Below are 12,768 nucleotides of genomic sequence, written 5' to 3'. Positions count from 1 at the left end.
TGTCTAAAAATATGATGCTTTTGGACAATATCCTTTGTTAAGGGCACACTATATGTTACCTAATATATCTTGATTAGAATCCCTTAACAAATCTGCATTCATAAAGGAAAGCTTTAACCCATTCTTCTCTGCCCTGATCCCAGTGAATATAACATCCAATTTCTAACTGCCCATGGAAACAGCTATTTAAAAAAATCAGGCATGTTAAACATTTCTACATTTCTAAAATCTTCTCTAATTTGGCTCCACAATCCTCTTTTTTTTTTTATTGTACTGCAGTATGTCAGAAAATCTCTTAGGTTATAGAATACAGACGTTTTCTTCTACTAAAAGACAATTACAGTATCTCCAAATAACAACCCTTTTGCTCCCTATTGAAATCATAATTCCTTTTTTTCTCATTTCAGCCTGTCAAATCCATCTGAGTAAACAGCCACTCAGGAAAGACACATTTCAGATAAATCCATCTCAGAAGAAAGGAAAAGGAATTTCCTTTTCATAGCCCAACTGCATGCCTATTGTGGCAGTGGATGATGATGTATTTATTTTTATGTATTTATTAAACATGCTTCCATGCCACCACAATCAAAATCACTTTTGGCAGCTCACACAGAAAATATATGAAGAGAGTTCAACGTAGACCCCAGATGGGGGAAGGCTGATCTAAAGAAAACTTGTAGATCCCTCTAGCCAGAAATTTCACCATCAATGTACTCTGAACAGAATCAGTAGAAACAGCCTATTGAAGGCAGTGTGTTCAGCTTAGTAAATTTTTAGTTGTTCCTGGCAACCTCAGTGGATCTACAGTGATGTTGTCAGCTGCACAATATCACTTATGACGCTGGAATCTTGTGAGGGGAAAGGCAAAGACAAATGACATCGAAACCTCCTCACCTGGGAAGTCTGCAGAGGGATAAGGGTCCTTGACTTCATTGACATTTGATTCAAACTCATCTACTTTTAACTGAGCAGGGGGAAAAAATGAAAATTACAGTAAAATTTAGTGCTGCAACTCTCTTATAATATTGCTGAACAGTGCTACTTGGCTGAGACCAAGAGTAGAGGAAAAAAGGGGATGGACAAATAACAGCATATCTAAATTCATGCAACAGAAATGGCATCCAGGGCCACTTTATACACATATGGGCTTATTTGTGAAACCACCATATGGTTTGGTTTATATATTAATTGCATATGTGTAGGCACTTTTGTGAAATGGGAGTGTCATTGTTATATAACATTAGATGGTTGTTTTATTGAATAACATTATATTACAATAAAACAGGGGTTCTTAGACATTTTGCAATCACACCTCCCTTTAGTGAAATCTTACTGTACACACCTCCCTTAAAAAAACAAACTCTGAAAGGAACACAAATGAACAATGAAAACAATACAATGACATTTGGGAAAGGTGGATTTATTGTAACAATATACTACTAAAAGGTTCTTCACATCTCTCCTGGACTCTGTCTCCACCTCCCCAAGGGAGGTACACCTCAGGTTTGGGAAACCCTGCAATAAAGTCTGCATGCTTCTAAATAATAAGTAAAAGGACTACTGACTGAGAATACGCCCTCCAGAATATTTACACTGGAATGAAATAATAAACACACATCACACCTATTTTGCGACCATTGTGTTTTTTATCAACGATATTTACCCAGCCTTGGTGTAAAATAATAGCCTTCTTTAGGGAAAAAGTTAACCTGAGGACTACCTTTTGTCCTTGAGACCAGCATTACACACAGTTACTACTACTCTCAGTTGTGGCATGATCCAAATTATGGGTATCAAAAACAAGATGGTAGCTGAGGAATTCACTTCCCAGGGAAATTCACCTGAGGGGAGCTGTAGACTTGTAAATAATTCTTGCAAGCTTTCTCAGTATCAACCTTTTGTTGAAGTCTACACGTCTTAAAGTTGCCAAGGTTGAGAAACACTGACCTAAACAAACAAAGAAATAGCTAAGGAAATAAAGTGCAGCACTGATAGCTGCCATCCTTGGCTGACCTTTGCTGTGGTGGGGATTCCTTCTCCCTTAGCTTTCTGTTCCAACTTCTTGGCCAACAACAGCTTTTCCTCTTCAGATTTCTCAGGATAACCTCTAAAGAAAACCAAAAAATCAAGGGCAGAGGAAAAAGAAGCCAGAGGTGGGATGGGGTGGGGGATGCATATTAAAGACCCTTAGAGTTACAACCAGTTTACTCAGAGCAGACCAGAAGACAAAGGTATGAATGTCATGATCATCAGCAGAAGGCAGAACTGACCTGGTCATTTTCTTCCACTTCTTCTCTTCCTCTTTGGCTTTCTGGGCAGAAGTTAATGTTTCTGCCTCAGCCAGGTTGTCCACAGCAATAGCCAGAAAGACATTCAGCAAGATATCTAAGATGAGGGGAGAAAGGCTAAGGAATTTTACAGTGTGGATTTACATCATACAGAAGTGATAGATGAAGACCTTTATCATTCCTTGAGGGTTTCATTTGATAACAGGTTACACCCAGCCACATTTTCTGATATCATTCAATCTGAGAGATTGGAAGAAAATCAGAGCTTCAGGAAATGGACACAACAGCATAGGCCTGCAAAATGTGGGATATTGTTCCTTTTGTCAAAACTGTGAATAGACAAGGGCATCCCTTGGGGCTGTCAGGTGAGAAAAAGCACTGGCTGCTCATCTGAATTTGAGTCAGACTTGCTGGGCAGAAAGGGACACTAAGAGTTCATTAATGGCCAAACAAATTATTCTTTATTTATTAATTTTAAGCATTTTAAATTTCTCCTCTATCCATAGAAGACAGGGTGGGATATGGTCAATTTTTAAAAAATCATAAAACCACAAAGCACCAAGCAAAACAAGCTATGCTCTGATTAGCAACATCTACAGATGTAGGTGAATAGCAGGTCTTAATGCTAAGAGCCAGTGCAATGTAGTGGTTAAGGTGCTGCACTGGGACTTTTGTTGTTGTGTATTCATTCAGTCGCTTCCGACTCTTCGTGACTTCATGGACCAGCCCACGCCAGAGCTTCCTGTCTGTCGTCGCCACCCCAAGCTCCCCCAAGGTAGAGTCTGTCACCTCGAGAGTATCATCCATCCATCTTGCCCTTGGTCAGCCCCTCTTCCTTCCACTTTCCCTAGCATCATCATCTTCTCCAGGGTGTCCTGTCTTCTCATTATGTGGCCAAAGTACTTCAGTTTTGCCTTTAATATCATTCCCTCAAGTGAGCAGTCTGGCTTTATTTCCTGGAGGATGGACTAGTTTGATCTTGTTGCAGTCCAAGGCACTCTCAGAATTTTCCTCCAACACCACAGTTCAAAAGCATCAATCTTCCTTCTCTCAGCCTTCCTTATGGTCCAGCTCTCACAGCCATATGTTACTACGGGGAACACCATTGCTTTAACTATGCGGACCTTTGTTGTCAGTGTGAGGTCTCTGCTCCTGACTATTTTATTGAGATTTGTCATTGTTCTTCTCCCAAGGATTAAGCGTCTTCTGATTTCCTGACTGCAGTCAGCATCTGCAGTAATCTTCGCACCTAGAAATACAAAGTCTTTCGCTGCTTCTACATTTTCTCCCTCTATTTGCCAGTTATCAATCAAGCTGGTTGCCATGATCTAGGTTTTTTTTTAGGTTAACTGCAAGCCAGCTTTTGCATTTCTTCTTTCACCTTCATCATAAGGCTCCTCAGTTCCTCTTCGCTTTCAGCCATCAAAGTACTGGGACTACAAAGACCAAATTTCAAGTATGCACTTGACCATGGAGTTTCCTGGATGACTTTGAGCCAATTGCGCTATCTCAGTCCAAGTTACCTCACAGGGCTGTTGTAATAGGTATAACCTAAGCCAAGATCCCTCTATATGCCACTTCAAATTCCCAAAGAAAAGGGGGGATAAAAATGTAGTACATAAAGAAATAAAAGTATTGAGACCAAGTCCTTTATCTGTCTCCACAGTGGGAATATGTTTATATATGACTATAAAGATAACATACTCCTTATAACCAAATCCTTTTAATGTTTGGTCATTATATTGGCATAGTAGAACAGACCTGATAACGAAAGAAAATTAACAAATCCAAAAATATTATTCTTACACACTCCTGATGTGTAGCGCAGCATCACACATGGTTCTGAATGAAACCAAGGATGCCATTCCTTTCAAATTTCAGCAACTGTGGGCATAAGGATCTGCATATGGAAAGGAAAGAGATAGCTGACATTCACCCAGCCAATGTGCAGAACTAAATTAGATAGTGATAGTGAAACATGATCATATGTAATAGGGATCTATCTTCCTCTGACCATCAAAATCCCATCAGTATTTGAAATTATTGAACACTAAACTATACTTATACCCATGATATGAATATTCATTCTATGCAACTTTTCCATGCACATCCTGCTTCCATATGGGATCACTGACTTGCAGAAAATAGGAGATGGTAAACTATCTTTGCAAGTAACTCTGGGCCTCCTATCTATGTTACTAGTCAGGTATATTTTGAGATGGGCATTACTGCATTGCATTTTATGGCATTGTTGTATAAAAATACCTTACAGTCCAGCACAAGCAAAGTACTTCACTTAATATATGAACGATGTTTAAAGAAAGGATACAATTCCCACATACAAAGAGAATAATGAAATAAATGCAGATCAGCATACCAGGATAGCATGGCCCTCCATAAGCCATAATCCCATTGTACATGATAGAGGTCCAGTCTTCCCCAGTCAGGACCTAGGAACAGACAAAATATTTTGAAAGCACCAGAAATCATCTAGAAATAATTGGCTTTCAACCAAGAATAAAAATCTAATGCTTCTTCCATGTGCAATAGCTGATCTATTCTGACATTGCACTGCCCCCTGTGTACCCATAATGTGTTAGAGCTTGGGTCATTGAGCTGATTAATTGTTAGTTCAGCATCTTTTCTAAAAGAAATGCTGCAAAGATAGTTTTTGCAACATTTCCTCTGGAGTTTTAGGACAGGTGATTTCTCACTGTTGGGAACTCCCACCTTGTCCCACCTCCTGTCTGCTGGAATTTCTTCACTCTCTCCTGTAGCCAAAGCTCTTGGTGTTTTGCTACCAGTCCTTTGCTCTCTCCTGCACAGTGGCCAGTTGGGTTCACCAAGAAAAGCAAAGGAAGGGAGGGAATAAAGAGGGCAGATGCCAGGTGGATGCCATTTTTTCACACCATTGCATTAACCAGCTGGAGAGACATTACTAGCACAATGGCTGAAAATTGCTACCAAGTATATAATGATCAAGCTGATGGTTGTCCAGAAGTGCCATAAGTATTACAGTCACATTACAGTCACATTGCCCTTGCACACACACACACACACACATCCCTCCAAATGTACCACCCATTCCAGAGCACAGAAAATATCCCACAACCTATTTCCCTGCTGATTTACCTACTTACTCATCGGATTTGCTTCAAAAAATTATTCTTTGCCCACACAACCTTGACTTCAGCTGTACCTGGAAGACACTGATGAGAGCCTGGGGGAAGTTATCAAAGGTGCTGCGCCGTATCTCCACATCATCAAAGTCAAACCGCCCTCCAAAAAGCTGCATCCCTAAGAGGGCAAAGATGACAATGAAAAGGAAGAGGAGGGTGAGGAGCGAGGCAATGGAGCGCACAGAGTTCAGCAGAGATGCCACTAAGTTGTTCAGAGAGGTCCAGTACCTAGAGAAAAAGAGAAAGATTGTAAGATTCATTATCATATCACAGAAAATTCTGGAGTGTATGCAAAGCAGAGAGCCAAGCTATCTAGCAGAGTAAGATGGGAATCTAGAAGGGTAAGATGTAAATTACTCTTCCGACCAACTTACTATTATTACAGGTGCCACTAATAGCTTATTAGAGGATGTAATCACAAATTCTAGCAAGATGGGTGCCTTCATAGTTGAGGATGGGCATCCAGGATTGTAGCTATTTTAACAGATAGAATGGAATATATTCAGTGTAGCTCCTTAGTAAAGTATGTGCAGATGTGTTTAGCAGGGTTTGTGCTGTCTATGTTTGTCTGAGTCATTCTGCCACCTCCCTTTCCATCTACGCAAGCTTGGAACCTGGTAGGGATGGGCAGGGATCTGTGATTACCCGTCACAAAGGGAAGGAGCAAGTGCCATGATCCAATCAATATCAGTTCAGCCATAATGGTAAGTCCCACACCTTGGTCAGTGATGGGTTAGAATGGACTGGATGGCAGAATTAATCACAGTTTCCACACTAGGGATCTTTTAAACTGTGTCTCTGTTCCAGATAATAAACATGACTTATCGTAAAGCAAGAAGCATAGTAATAAAATTAACAACTTGAATTATAAGTTTATTTCAATAACAACACTAATATTAAAGCAACAAGTTAATCAAAATTAAGACATTTCTCTTAATATTTATTTTATTAGTTTAACCTCAAATGAAGTGTGAAGGTGCTATAATAGTCTTCCCTGGTCAGGATGCCCTGAAGAATAAGTGCAGCATGTTGAGGTTTTCCTACTAATAGATTAAGACTGCTATTGTGCCTAATCATTTTGGCCGGGTTAAAAGGTTGTATTAGATTGTCTCCTCTCACTTCATGCAAAATAGCATGGGGGGAGGAAAACCTGCCCGGACTTGTTCTCACTTCCTCTTTTCTCTCTGCTGGCAATGTAGGCAAGCAAGGCTTGCTCCAAAGGGAGCTAAGTCCTTTAAATGTTTTGCTTTTGTTTTTGCTTTCTGTAAATAAATTATTTTTATAGAAATGCTTGGTGTGTGACTTTGTTGACCTCTCCTGGGCTAAAGGCTTTCCCAGCATCTGCCAACACAGCAACTGAGATATACCTGTTCTGACCCTCAGTAATCTCAGCTCTCAGGAAGGTCAGGGGAGATATTATTACTAATTTGCTCTTTAAAAAAAAAAAGGCAATCTAATCTTTCTTCAAAAAGCAATCTACCACCACAGCTGCCCCTTGTGGCAATGAATTCCCTAAAATCATTCTTCATTGTGTGAAGAACTACTTTCCTTTGACTGTATTAGATGGATCAATATGAGTCAATTTCTTTGAGTACACAAGTTCTAATATATAGATATATGTGGGCAGGGGGTTGGGGATGAGAAAGAAAATATCTCTCTCTGTAGCACTCAGGCATGCTGAACGGTTTTGACCACAAACAGGCCCATCTAAACCACCAAGATGTCATATGTCTTTTGATCACTGCCATCTTGGATCTGACTATACCTGTTGAATTTTATTCAGACTGCCAGCCAGATAAATCAGAGCTCAGCAGAAATTTAGGCTGACTTGAGAGGAGAGGAACAACATAGACAAGTTTCCAAATCAAGACACAATATTAAGTTAAAATATTAAATTAATAGGAAGTATATGTGTTGCTGTTTCTAAATAAAAGGGCTGAAATTCTGAAAAAATACATAGTTTTCCTTGCTATAATATATTGATCTATTTACTCCAGAAACACTGTTCTCAGCATTGACTAAGGAGGGACCACAGTATAGTTTACCCGCTGAAAGTGCCCTCTTAATGGAAAATGCTGTGTTCTTGTGCATTCTGACTTCAGGTTTTAAAAAAAAATGATTTATGGGAATAGCACAAGGAAATAATTTTAGAAATAACTATATAATATATGAATGGGATGTTTTTCAACAGTGCTCTGTTTCTCCTGGAGAGGAAACTCACTTCGTTATCTTGAAGATTCTCAGCAGTCGAATGCACCGCAGGACAGAGATGCCCAGGGGCGTCATGGAAGCGATCTCTACCAGGATGAGCTCCAGGATACCAGTGCACACCACAAGGCAGTCAAAGCGGTTGAAGAGAGACATGAAGTACTGGCGGATGCCCAGGGCATACATCTTCAGAATCATCTCCACCGCAAAGAGGGACAGAAGTACCCGGTTAGCAACATCTGTAAGCATAAAAGCTTGGCTAGTGGACCAAGGATGTGTTCTGGCCATCAGGTGCTGCCCAAATGCCCAGGTCCATGGGGTCAAAAAAGTCAAAATGGCGGCCATGACAGGTTGATTGATGCTCTGCCTGTTTTTTTTTTTAGGTGCATGGTTGTCATTTTGACTTTTTTGACTACATTCTGCAGACACTCGGGCCAGTTCTTGTTTGGAGACAGAGGATAAGAGTAAGAGTCCACTGGGGTTGAGAGTATGTCCCTCACCTCTCTACAGGGAAGCAACTTCCTGCCCTAATCTAACACTATTTATTCTGACTTTCCCTTCTAATTTTTGTTAAAATTGAGAAACAGCTTTAGAGGCTATCATATAGACCTGAGAGTGCTAGAAAGATGAACTGCTTAAACCTTTTCCCTTCTAATACCATCATTTTTATGCTCAAAAATTACACTCACTCTCACCCAGGAAGTTTTCCAACAAAATGTACAAGATTGCTTTATCTTTGACGGGATAAATGGGAGTTATAAAAACATTTAGCAACTGCTTCCATTCTCACTGCACTTCTGCTCCCAATAATTACTCCAAGGCTGCTTTTCAGTTAAGTGTGGGAAGCAAATCCCATGCTTCTCATCTTGGGAAGAGGCACATAAAAGTGCACGTAACATTTTCTGGCCAGAAGCGTAAGAGGCTGGGTGCTAGGGAGAAGTAGGGGTGAGAAGATTTATTTTAAGACAAAAGTGAATATATTGTAACTGGTGATAGGAGAGCAAGTAAATCAAAAGGGATATAAGAATATGCTAGCTATGAAATAGATGTGGGACCAGGGCACTGAAAAACAAATAGAATCTCATAAGAAGTTAAAGTGTGAACAGACAATGTCACACGCCCACGCTTTCAATCAGAATCTGAAAAGTTCTGAGAAATTAAATGTCCAGCTCACCCTGGGCATGGGTCAGCCATGCAGGTTGATCATGATGCTCTGTAGCTATTGAGAGGGTGTTCAAAGCAACGATCAAGATCACCGACCAATAGAAAATTTTTGATTTAACCACTTCACGGCATTTTCTGCGGAAAAGACGGTTCCATCGTCGCCAGTGCCGACTAGAAAAAGAGATTTAAAATGAAGATACGGGCAGTCAGATCTATTTCCCAAACCAGCCTCTAGGATGGAGCCCTGCAATGCAAAGCCCTCTGAACCCAGATATCCTAAGGAATCATTTTTTCCAGCAGGTGTGCTATGGCACCAAATTTCAAATATGTACTACTTGCCCCCATTATTAGTGGGAAACATTTAAACCACCCTTCCCTACAATCCAAGTGTGTTGGATTACAAACTGTATCATTTACTTCTTTACCAAAAATATGCAAAACTTTCCACAGATAATGGTTTCCCACAGATTAAGGTAAAAGAGTCCTTCAGAATGATTTGTTTTATGTAACATGAACTACAGAACATGAACTTAGACTTTAATGTCCCTACTTACAAGAAGAGAATCCATTTATTCATGCCTTCAATCTCATACAGGCTGTCTGTCTCTGACCCACCTTCATCTGATGACCTCATTCCTGTGGAGTTTAAACACAAGAAAGACACTTAAAATATTAATTAATAGAGCTATAGATTATGTTATCACAAAGTTTATTTACAGAAGTAGAAATCTACGTTAACAAATATTGCAGAGTACTGCAACTCTGTCAACTTTAGACTCAGACAGCATTCCTTCCTTTCTACGTCCTGTTCCTCTTGATTCTTGTTCACTTTAATTTTATCTCCCGCTACAAACATTGTCCTCAGCCCAGTGGATATGTACAGGAGGATTATAAAAATCATCAATCTCATGATGACAGCAATAGTCCACCTGAAAGACAAGCATGGATATTTGCAAGCACCATACCTTAAGCCATGTTTTTGTAATTCATTCTCATATTTTTTTCCCAACCAAATATCAACACTATTGCTATGGTTAAGAATGGTTATCCTGGCTAGTTTGGCTCTTTGACCAAGCAGCCTCTTCTAGAAGCTCCTGTGGTTAGAGGCCCCATTGCAGGAACTTCTGGTCCATAACATATATACTAGAAACTAATTTCTTTCATTTGGTTGGGCAATGCTGCTGAACACAGTACCTTCCCTGTGTGTCTGGTCACTGTCCATGACTTCTGCGTGAGTGATCCAGTCCATGTAGCCTTTCATATCCTCCTCCAATTGCTGCTTCTCCCTCAGTTTCTGGAAGGTACCCCGTGATTTAGCTTTCTCACGCTCTTTGGTGAACTCCCTGGAATAAACTCAGATGAGTGCTAGCATAGCACAGCAGTTAAGCACATGAGCAAAAAGCTGGGCTGGCTCACATTCAGTGCTGCAGGGACGCCCTTAGGCAAGTCACTGCCTTTTAGGTTCAAAACACATGCCCTTCTTTACGTAAATCTGGACATAATGAAAATGCCCCACCTTTGAATTCTAAAAGGTGGGAAATATCCCATGGTCAAATCAGAACTTTTAGATTTCCCATCCCAGCGACAGTTAGTGTGGAGGCAGGGAACCTTGGGGCCTAGACTTTCATTTGAAGGGCTCTCCCTTCATTTAAACTATTCAATCTAGTTTTCATCTTAGTAGTTGGCAGTTACAAATAAAGAAGTAAGTGGAGACAAGCCTCCTCAGAGAGCTAGAGGGATCTCGGCCATTTACACACTTTGAGATAATAAAAATTTAAAAATTGCAACAAATGAGAATTTAATGAAGCATCCCTCCCCATCCCAGCCACCCCTGAGGCCAACTTTATTAAATATTAAAAAAATAACAAGTGTCATTTTGGGCCATCCCTTTAAGCTCAATGCCTCCTGCCCCATCTATTTCCCCTGATAAAAGGGGCATTACAGTAATTTTACCATCTTACAAGTAGAATTTAAAGGAAAGTTATTCTGGGAGTGAATTTGCTGGAATGTGTGGAAACAGCTGTGTCCATCTATCTCTGGTCAAAAGTCATCAAGGAAAAAGCTGCTTGTGAGAGATGCATCAGAAAAGATGGCATAGGTTTCTGAAAATTACTTTTGTCTCTGAAAATTGCTTACCCACTGAGCACACCCAGGATCAGGTTAAGTATGAAAAAGGACCCAAGTAAGATGAGGCTGACAAAGTAGATCCAAGGCCACTCATTCCCAATGGCATCATTCACCTAAAACAAAACAGAAAAGTGGATGCTGTTTTACTAAAACCATCATTATTCCCACTATTGAAGAATCTCCACTAACTTTCTAGGAAATATGTTTTTCCTAGGGTGGGGGAGACAAAAAACAACAACTGAGAATGGAGCCTAAGTATCCCTTTGCCCTTTCTTGTCCCTATATAACAGTTGCCAAGGTTGAGAAACACAGCTATATAATGAGTGACTATTGCTGAATAGTCACTCATGATATAGCTAAAGTGAGCTAAAGATGAGAGTTTAGCTCCTTTTAGGATTTCTTATTATATCTACTTCAACCAGTTACTTCTAGTTTGAGTTACTACTGATTTGAAAGGGAAGTAGGTTGTGTGTATACACTGAAAGCCTTTGAGATTAACCAGGACTCACGTTTTTCAGCATCTTCATACTAGATTCCACTTAAGTAACCTTTAGAATTTGATGTGCATTCTGTAGAGAACAGTGTCCTGATTAATTAAAGGTTCTTTCCTTGGGAAGACCAATTCACAGGAATAATGGTATTATTCTACAGTGAGTATGCTCCACACTTACTTTACTACACGTGCGAGGACAAAGGCAAGAGGGCTGGCCCTGCTATACTTTAGAGGAAGGCAGCCACAGAACCTCAGAAAACTGAATTGTGGTGCCATTTTTCATTGCTGGATTTCTTACTGCCAGGAATTGTTGCAGCTAGGGTATGAAAATAGCTCAAGACCTATGCATGTGTAACTTTGGGTGGAGATGCTATTTACTTCTCAACTTCAATGTGCAAAGTATTTGGGCCATCCTTGTAACCTCATCCCCACAGCTTCGTATCCTATGATTTGCAACATGATAGATGTGCCCTAGAGCAAATATTATGCATGCTCAGCCTACCCAGTAAAGGACTTCAGTCCACCCCTCCATGGAGATACATTGGTAGACAGTCAGCATAGCAAACCCAAAGTTATCAAAGTGAGTGATGCCATGGTTGGGCCCTGCCCACGGGCCCCTGCACTCAGAGCCAGGAATAGTGCAGTGGCGCCCATGGCCTGAGTTAGTACATGGAGCTGGTTTTTCATGTTCCACAGTGGCCAGGATATCTGAGGAAGGAAACAAAGGACCAAATGTGAGATTTTATGAAGAATGGCTAGTACCTCTTTGTATCCATATACCTCAACATGTATTTAATCTCTAGTTCTATCTGAAACTGAGTTTCAGAGGTAGTAACTTCACACCTACCTTCATGCAAAGACACCAGAGTCAGAGGGGTCAATCCAGATATTTCTTATATTTAATTTATTACAATTACATTAAGCAGCACATCCCCTACCTGTCCCATTGTAATAGCAAGTCTTGTGCATTTTGCCCTTGAAGAGCTCCTGGCCCACTATGGCATAGATAATAAGCATGAAGACGACAAGTACAGCAATGTGGAGTAGTGGCATCATGGCCTTCATAATGGAGTTGAGTACCACTTGCAGACCTGAACCAGGAAGGAAGGGAACAGGTTGTTTAGGCTATCTTTTGAATTTCCAATTACTATCATATATTGTTATATGACCCCACTGACAATTTAATCTTTAAACTTTATGCCCATCCCTTCTGCTATGTGGTCTGTGATAACTAATACAAGACAATATACTAAATCACAAAGTGGTTCTGTCATCATAGCAACAGATACAACAGATCTGGAGAAAGCAT

At 40.3% G+C, this 12,768-nt stretch overlaps 1 protein-coding gene across 2 annotated transcripts in view; it reads right to left on the bottom strand.

Moving 5' to 3' along the window:
- The window catches only part of CACNA1S (calcium voltage-gated channel subunit alpha1 S), an 83,422-nt gene that overhangs the window by 47,289 nt on the left and 23,365 nt on the right, over positions 1-12,768 (bottom strand). For both annotated transcript variants that reach the window (XM_063297695.1, XM_063297697.1), the window contains exons 5-16: positions 12,398-12,550; positions 11,962-12,167; positions 10,976-11,079; positions 10,034-10,182; positions 9,394-9,475; positions 8,850-9,010; positions 7,689-7,914; positions 5,488-5,695; positions 4,618-4,738; positions 2,271-2,385; positions 2,014-2,107; positions 895-964 (exon numbers count right to left, since the gene is read on the bottom strand). In XM_063297695.1, the coding sequence (XP_063153765.1) occupies positions 895-964; positions 2,014-2,107; positions 2,271-2,385; positions 4,618-4,738; positions 5,488-5,695; positions 7,689-7,914; positions 8,850-9,010; positions 9,394-9,475; positions 10,034-10,182; positions 10,976-11,079; positions 11,962-12,167; positions 12,398-12,550 (1,689 nt within the window). The remainder of the gene's footprint in view (positions 1-894; positions 965-2,013; positions 2,108-2,270; positions 2,386-4,617; positions 4,739-5,487; positions 5,696-7,688; positions 7,915-8,849; positions 9,011-9,393; positions 9,476-10,033; positions 10,183-10,975; positions 11,080-11,961; positions 12,168-12,397; positions 12,551-12,768) is intronic.

This window comes from Candoia aspera, chromosome 3 (assembly GCF_035149785.1).
Source record: "Candoia aspera isolate rCanAsp1 chromosome 3, rCanAsp1.hap2, whole genome shotgun sequence".
NCBI classification, from domain to species: domain Eukaryota; kingdom Metazoa; phylum Chordata; class Lepidosauria; order Squamata; family Boidae; genus Candoia; species Candoia aspera.
Note: the sequence above shows the minus strand (reverse complement) of the source record. Positions and strands in the feature narration are given on the sequence as shown.